The 8,762-nt window shown below is 46.4% G+C and overlaps 1 protein-coding gene across 1 annotated transcript; it reads left to right on the top strand.

The window, feature by feature from the left end:
* Nucleotides 1–5,247: 5,247 nt before the first annotated feature.
* Nucleotides 5,248–6,673, top strand: LOC134990499 (uncharacterized). Its single transcript, XM_063950691.1, has 2 exons — nucleotides 5,248–5,655; nucleotides 5,735–6,673. Exons 1-2 carry the CDS (start codon nucleotides 5,248–5,250, stop codon nucleotides 6,311–6,313), a joined length of 987 nt encoding a protein of 328 aa, XP_063806761.1. The 3' UTR covers nucleotides 6,314–6,673.
* Nucleotides 6,674–8,762: the final 2,089 nt, after the last annotated feature.

Raw genomic sequence — 8,762 nt, forward strand, 5'->3', positions numbered from 1 at the left:
GTGGGCGCACATCGGCTCATAGGCAGTAGTGGGCATTGGCTCGGCAGCGGTAGGGGTCATCGGCAGGATTCGGTGAACATTATGGCTGTAGTGCCTCACTAGCCACTGACCTCACCGCACGCCACTGGTAAAAAGTGGACTCTTACCTGCCGTGATGTATAAAATGGGGACAATTGCCTGCAGTAATGTATAAAATGGGCATTCTGCCCTGATGTATAAAATGGGGACACGTGCCTGCCATAATGTGTAAAAAGGGGGACACTTGCCTGCAGTAATGTATAAAATGTGGACTCTTGCCTGCCATAATGTGGGGGTTTAATGTATCAAGAGCATTGCGGAGTGTGGCATAATATGGTGCAGGGGGCATTACTGTGTGGGGCTTAAGATGGTTGAATTTTTATTTCCCTATGGTGGGCGTGATCTGTTGGTACACGGTCAAATACTGGGGTTTGAGGTAGTCTTTTCAGATGAGGCACGCCCATTAAAATGAGGCCAGCACATTTAAATAATGAGGACACGCCCCCTTGCCGGGGGAGGGGGGATGCTGGCGACACATTAAGGGATGCATTTTTGGGGTAGATAGATATATATAGATATATATATATATATATATAGAGAGAGAGAGAGATAGATATATATATTAGAGATGAGCGGGTTCGGTTTCTTTGAATCCGAACCCGCACGAACTTCACTTTTTTTTTCACGGGTCCGAGCGACTCGGATCTTCCCGCCTTGCTCGGTTAACCCGAGCGCGCCCCGAACGTCATCATGACGCTGTCGGATTCTCGCGAGGCTCGGATTCTATCGCGAGACTCGGATTCTATATAAGGAGCCGCGCGTCGCCGCCATTTTCACACGTGCATTGAGATTGATAGGGAGAGGACGTGGCTGGCGTCCTCTCCATTTAGATTAGATTTAGAAGAGAGAGAGAGAGAGAGATTGCTGTGATACTGTAGATTAGAAGAGAGTGCAGAGTGCAGACAGAGTTTAGTGACTGACGACCACAGTGACCAGTGACCACCAGAGACAGTGCAGTTGTTTGTTTTATTTAATATATCCGTTCTCTGCCTGAAAAAAACGATACACAGTCACACAGTGACTCAGTCTGTGTGCACTGCTCAGCCCAGTGTGCTGCACATCAATGTATTGTATATAAAGCTTATAATTGTGGGGGAGACTGGGGAGCACTGCAGGTTGTTATAGCAGGAGCCAGGAGTACATGATAAATAATATTATATTAAAATTAAACAGTGCACACTTTTGCTGCAGGAGTGCCACTGCCAGTGTGACTAGTGGTGACCAGTGCCTGACCACCAGTATATTAGTAGTATTGTATACTATCTCTTTATCAACCAGTCTATATTAGCAGCAGACACAGTACAGTGCGGTAGTTCACGGCTGTGGCTACCTCTGTGTCGGCACTCGGCAGGCAGTCCGTCCATCCATAATTGTATTATATACCACCTAACCGTGGTTTTTTTTTTCTTTCTTTATACCGTCGTCATAGTCATACTAGTTGTTACGAGTATACTACTATCTCTTTATCAACCAGTGTACAGTGCGGTAGTTCACGGCTGTGGCTACCTCTGTGTCGGAACTCGGCAGGCAGTCCGTCCATCCATAATTGTATTATAATATATACCACCTAACCGTGGTTTTTTTTCCGTTCTTTATACCGTCGTCATACTAGTTGTTACGAGTATACTACTATCTCTTTATCAACCAGTGTACAGTGCGGTAGTTCACGGCTGTGGCTACCTCTGTGTCGGAACTCGGCAGGCAGTCCGTCCATCCATAATTGTATTATAATATATACCACCTAACCGTGGTTTTTTTTTCGTTCTTTATACCGTCGTCATACTAGTTGTTACGAGTATACTACTATCTCTTTATCAACCAGTGTACAGTGCGGTAGTTCACGGCTGTGGCTACCTCTGTGTCGGCACTCGGCAGGCAGTCCGTCCAACCATAATTGTATTATATACCACCTAACCGTGGTTTTTTTTTCATTCTTTATACCGTCGTCATACTAGTTGTTACGAGTATACTACTATCTCTTTATCAACCAGTGTACAGTGCGGTAGTTCACGGCTGTGGCTACCTCTGTGTCGGCACTCGGCAGGCAGTCCGTCCAACCATAATTGCATTATATACCACCTAACCGTGGTTTTTTTTTCATTCTTTATACCGTCGTCATACTAGTTGTTACGAGTATACTACTATCTCTTTATCAACCAGTGTACAGTGCGGTAGTTCACGGCTGTGGCTACCTCTGTGTCGGCACTCGGCAGCCCGTCCATAATTGTATATACCAGTGACCTAACCGTGGTTTTTTTTTCTTTCTTTATACATACATACTAGTTACGAGTATACTATCTCTTTATCAACCAGTCTATATATTAGCAGCAGACACAGTACAGTGCGGTAGTTCACGGCTGTGGCTACCTCTGTGTCGGCACTCGGCAGCCCGTCCATAATTGTATATACCACCTAACCGTGTTTTTTTTTTCTTTCTTTATACATACATACTAGTTACGAGTATACTATCTCTTTATCAACCAGTCTATATATTAGCAGCAGACACAGTACAGTGCGGTAGTTCACGGCTGTGGCTACCTCTGTGTCGGCACTCCGCAGCCCGTCCATAATTGTATATACCAGTGACCTAACCGTGGTTTTTTTTTCTTTCTTTATACATACATACTAGTTACGAGTATACTATCTCTTTATCAACCAGTCTATATATTAGCAGCAGACACAGTACAGTGCGGTAGTTCACGGCTGTGGCTACCTCTGTGTCGGCACTCGGCAGCCCGTCCATAATTGTATATACCAGTGACCTAACCGTGGTTTTTTTTCTTTCTTTATACATACATACTAGTTACGAGTATACTATCTCTTTATCAACCAGTCTATATATTAGCAGCAGACACAGTACAGTGCGGTAGTTCACGGCTGTGGCTACCTCTGTGTCGGCACTCGGCAGCCCGTCCATAATTGTATATACCAGTGACCTAACCGTGGTTTTTTTTTCTTTCTTTATACATACATACTAGTTACGAGTATACTATCTCTTTATCAACCAGTCTATATATTAGCAGCAGACACAGTACAGTGCGGTAGTTCACGGCTGTGGCTACCTCTGTGTCGGCACTCGGCAGCCCGTCCATAATTGTATATACCAGTGACCTAACCGTGGTTTTTTTTTCTTTCTTTATACATACATACTAGTTACGAGTATACTATCTCTTTATCAACCAGTCTATATATTAGCAGCAGACACAGTACAGTGCGGTAGTTCACGGCTGTGGCTACCTCTGTGTCGGCACTCGGCAGCCCGTCCATAATTGTATATACCAGTGACCTAACCGTGGTTTTTTTTTCTTTCTTTATACATACATACTAGTTACGAGTATACTATCTCTTTATCAACCAGTCTATATATTAGCAGCAGACACAGTACAGTGCGGTAGTTCACGGCTGTGGCTACCTCTGTGTCGGCACTCGGCAGCCCGTCCATAATTGTATATACCAGTGACCTAACCGTGGTTTTTTTTTCTTTCTTTATACATACATACTAGTTACGAGTATACTATCTCTTTATCAACCAGTCTATATATTAGCAGCAGACACAGTACAGTGCGGTAGTTCACGGCTGTGGCTACCTCTGTGTCGGCACTCAGCAGCCCGTCCATAATTGTATACTAGTATCCAATCCATCCATCTGCATTGTTTACCTGAGGTGCCTTTTAGTTGTGCCTATTAAAATATGGAGAACAAAAATGTTGAGGTTCCAAAATTAGGGAAAGATCAAGATCCACTTCCACCTCGTGCTGAAGCTGCTGCCACTAGTCATGGCCGAGACGATGAAATGCCAGCAACGTCGTCTGCCAAGGCCGATGCCCAATGGCATAGTACAGAGCATGTCAAAACCAAAACACCAAATATCAGTAAAAAAAGGACTCCAAAACCTAAAATAAAATTGTCTTAATCTTACTCACACAGTCAGCTACCTCATTGCGCCTCTTTTTTTCTTTGCGTCATGTGCTGTTTGGGGAGGGTTTTTTGGAAGGGACATCCTGCGTGACACTGCAGTGCCACTCCTAGATGGGCCCGGTGTTTGTGTCGGCCACTAGGGTCGCTAATCTTACTCACACAGCTACCTCATTGCGCCTCTTTTTTTCTTTGCGTCATGTGCTGTTTGGGGAGGGTTTTTTGGAAGGGACATCCTGCGTGACACTGCAGTGCCACTCCTAGATGGGCCCGGTGTTTGTGTCGGCCACTAGGGTCGCTAATCTTACTCACACAGTCAGCTACCTCATTGCGCCTCTTTTTTTCTTTGCGTCATGTGCTGTTTGGGGAGGGTTTTTTGGAAGGGCCATCCTGCGTGACACTGCAGTGCCACTCCTAGATGGGCCCGGTGTTTGTGTCGGCCACTAGGGTCGCTAATCTTACTCACACAGTCAGCTACCTCATTGCGCCTCTTTTTTTCTTTGCGTCATGTGCTGTTTGGGGAGGGTTTTTTGGAAGGGCCATCCTGCGTGACACTGCAGTGCCACTCCTAGATGGGCCCGGTGTTTGTGTCGGCCACTAGGGTCGCTAATCTTACTCACACAGCTACCTCATTGCGCCTCTTTTTTTCTTTGCGTCATGTGCTGTTTGGGGAGGGTTTTTTGGAAGGGACATCCTGCGTGACACTGCAGTGCCACTCCTAGATGGGCCCGGTGTTTGTGTCGGCCACTAGGGTCGCTTATCTTACTCACACAGCGACCTCGGTGCAAATTTTAGGACTAAAAATAATATTGTGAGGTGTGAGGTATTCAGAATAGACTGAAAATGAGTGTAAATTATGGTTTTTGAGGTTAATAATACTTTGGGATCAAAATGACCCCCAAATTCTATGATTTAAGCTGTTTTTTAGTGTTTTTGGAAAAAAACACCCGAATCCAAAACACACCCGAATCCGACAAAAAAAATTCGGTGAGGTTTTGCCAAAACGCGTTCGAACCCAAAACACGGCCGCGGAACCGAACCCAAAACCAAAACACAAAACCCGAAAAATTTCAGGCGCTCATCTCTAATATATATAGAGATAGATAGATACAGATAGATATATAGATAGATAGATATAGATAGATAGATAGATAGATAGATAGATAGATAGATAGATAAATAGTATTTTTAGACTTTTTGTATGTGACGGTTGTATTTTGTCGGCTAATTGTGTTATTTTATTTTCAACCAGCAATGTCATCTGAGGAGTACCGCCAATTCTGGTCAGGATTCATTGATCTGTACCGTCAGAACGAGTGCTTGTGGTGTGTCAGAAGCCCGGACTATGCCAACAGAATCAAGCGGAATCGGGCATATCAGCAGCTTATTGAGTACAGTAGAGACAAAAACTCTGATGTTGATGTCAATTGGGTGAAGAAAAAAATTTCAAATTTCCGAACAGTGTTCGTGAAGGAACGCAAGAAGGTGCAAGATTCACAGCGATCCGGAGCCGGGACTGATGAGGTCTATAAACCGACGCTGTGGTACTATGACCAAATTCAGTTCATTATAGAGCAAGAGGCGCGGGTAAGGTCACGGGACGCTCTAGATCCAGAGTCTCCAGTTCTTGTCGAAGAGGAGGCCCAGGAGAGTCTGGATCTGGTAAGTACACACACATTTGTTTCATATGCCACCCACCAATTTTGACATAGACCTAATTTTTGTTTTTCTTATATTGCAGGATGCTACCCCGGAGCTGGAGGTGGAGCCTACCACAGGCCAAGGGGCAGAAGTGGAGGAGCCGGTAGCGGAGCCGGTGGCACCCCCACAGGCGCGCCCAGGAAGACCGAGGCGCACGGCAAGGAGGACCACTTCTTCACCCTATAGCACCCCCTCTGGCTCCCAGCAGTTTTTTCAACGCGCTGAGGAGGTTTTGCATAGGCTCCCGGATGCCGAACAACAATTTGGCAATTTTATTGCATCGGATATGCGCCTGATGACGGATGATCAAAAATTCATTGTCCAACGGTTAGTCAATGAGACTGTCTCACGCGGCAGGCGCCAAACACTGGTGTCGGCGTGTGAGATAGTGCCAACTGACCCTTGGTATCACCCAAATTTGTCCCATCCCCCCTTCCCAAACAACCCCCCCATGGAGCATGCGCCGGTAAACCCCCCTCAGCAACCGTATTTTTTTCCGTCGGGAGCCACACAGCCCAGCCCCTCCCCCCAATCTAGCACCTCGTCCAGTGGCATGTACTCTGACATGCAGAGTACACAGTCCTCTGTGCTGGGCGACCCACGCTTTTTTCATTTATAATTAGTTTTTTGGACCCGTTTTTTTAGTTTTGTTTGAAAAATCTGCTGGTGACCTTATCCTACGCTCTTGCTCAAAGTGAACTGTATTGAGGTCATCATTAGTACTGCAGCGTCGGTTTTGTGTCCTCACTGTCCCGGACTACGGATCGTTGTGAAGACTGCACTTCTTGTGTTCCTTCAAGACTGTTTGGAAATTTGATGATGTTCTTCACCCAAGGCAAAATTGCACTGTTTACCTCTACTGTACTCGGATTTGCCCGTTTCCTGTTCTGTTGGCATAGTCCCTGTCCAAAGGCACTCGTTCTCATGGTACAGCTTATGAATCCTGGCCAGAGTTGGCGTTGGCATTTAATATTTTTATAAAGTTTACGAAAAAACAAACTGTGTGGTGTATTTTTTTAAAAATGTAAAGGGGCTTATATTGTGTTATCGGCAGGTAGTAAAAACGCCCTGTAGCATTTTTAGGTGGGGGGGTGGTGTTTTTTTTTGGGGGGGGGGGGTGGATGGGAGTTGAGTGTTGCTGAGGTGGGGGTGGGGGGGATACTGCCGAAAACCACATCTTTTTTATGTTTTTTTGGGGTCATGTTTTATTAGAGACTAATTCAGACCTGATCGTAGCCCTGCATAATTTTGCAGGTCTACGATCAGGCACACTGACATGCAGGGGGCCGCCATGCACAGGGCTAGTCTGCCCCGCATGTCAGGCCCACATAAGTGCAAAAGCATCATACAGCTGCAATGCTTTTGCACTTCAGTAGTAACTCCCAGCCAGCACAACTTTTGCGTGCTAGGCGGGAGCTACTAGTCGTTGGCCGGGTCACAGCGGCTCCATGTGACGCCACGCTGCTGCGGCCTGCCCCCCCCCGCACAGTCTGGCCACGGCTGCGTTGGGCGGACCGCGCCCACAAAACGGCAGCCAAACGCCGCCGTGCCGCCCCCTCCCGCCTCAACCTGTCAATCAGGCAGAGGTGATCTCAAGGCCACGACAGCTGTCGGCCATTCTGCGTACTTCTGACCTGATCGCTGAGAACTGCAGCAAGCAATCAGGTCAGAATGACCCCCTTACTCAGAAGCATACACAGACCAGTAAGATCCGTGCATGCTTCTGTGTAAAAATGTTAAGTGTTAAAAATAAAAAATAAAATTATGTGCAGGTCCCCCCAAAAAACATAACCAGCCTCAGGCTCTTTGAGCCGGTCCTGGTTTCAAAAATATGAGGGAAAAATGGAGTAGGGGTCCCCCATATTTAAGCAACCAGCACCGGGCTCTTGGTCCGGTCCTGGTTCCAAAAATACGGGGGACAAAGAGTAGGGGTCCCCCATATTTTTGAAACCAGCACCGGGCTCCACTAGCCAGGGAGGTGATGCCGCAGCCGGGGGACACTTTTATACAGGTCCCTGCGGCCGCAGCATCACACCCCCCCAACTAGTCACCCCTGGCCGGGGTTCCCTGGGGGGTTGGGGACCCATTAAATAAAGGGCCCCCCCACCTCCAGGCACCCAAGGGCCAGAGGTGAAGCCCGAGGCTGTCCCCAGCACCCCTGGGCGGTGGGTGCCGGGCTGATAGTCAAAATTGTGTCAAAAAAGAATATTGTCTTTTGCTGTGGAACTACAAGTCCCAGCAAGCCTCCCCACATGCTGGTACTTGGAGAACCACAAGTACCAGCATGCAGAGAATTAAAAGGCCTGCTGGTACCTATAGTTCCACAACAAAAGAAATACCCCAAGAAAGACAAAACACACACACCGTGAAGGTAAAAGTTTATAGACACACACACCTTTAAGGTGTGTACACACGGTGAGATCCTTGCTATGTCCTATTTTTTCTTGAGATTTCCCTTGAACTCCCCGGAGGCCAGATAGGACAGATTTTGACTAACTTTTCTTGAGATCTGTATTTGTGTGCTTAAGATTTTGGCTTATGTGAGATTTTGGCTTATGTGAGATTTCGGCTTATGTGAGATTTTGACTATCTCATTATAATAGTGGGATGGCATTACAGGGTTGGAGGGAGTGTCTTTTTCGACTGTCAGCCATTTTTAAAACAGTGCATTTCTGCTCTGTGGCTGATTTTTGTTGCCATTTTTTTCCAGTGAACCTATGGATTCTACATGGACAAGAGGACCGAGGGGCTGCGTGGGACACTAGGTAAGTATGTGCGAGTGTGTTGGTGTGTGTGTCAATAAACTTTTACTACCTGCCGATAACACAATATAAGCCCCTTTACATTTTTAAAAAAATACACCACACAGTTTGTTTTTTCGTAAACTTTATAAAAATATTAAATGCCAACGCCAACTCTGGCCAGGATTCATAAGCTGTACCATGAGAACGAGTGCCTTTGGACAGGGACTATGCCAACAGAACAGGAAACGGGCAAATCCGAGTACAGTAGAGGTAAACAGTGCAATTTTGCCTTGGGTGAAGAACATCATCAAATTTCCAAACAGT

This window comes from Pseudophryne corroboree, chromosome 2 (assembly GCF_028390025.1).
Source record: "Pseudophryne corroboree isolate aPseCor3 chromosome 2, aPseCor3.hap2, whole genome shotgun sequence".
Lineage (NCBI taxonomy): Eukaryota > Metazoa > Chordata > Amphibia > Anura > Myobatrachidae > Pseudophryne > Pseudophryne corroboree.

What these genes read in the sequence shown, in the direction of transcription:
- LOC134990499 (XM_063950691.1), top strand. Translation starts at nt 5,248, where the DNA reads ATGTCATCTGAGGAGTACCGCCAATTCTGGTCAGGATTCATTGATCTG. An exon ending in CCCAGGAGAGTCTGGATCTG is followed by an intron (nt 5,656 to 5,734) that starts GTAAGTACACAC and finishes CTTATATTGCAG; the next exon opens with GATGCTACCCCGGAGCTGGA.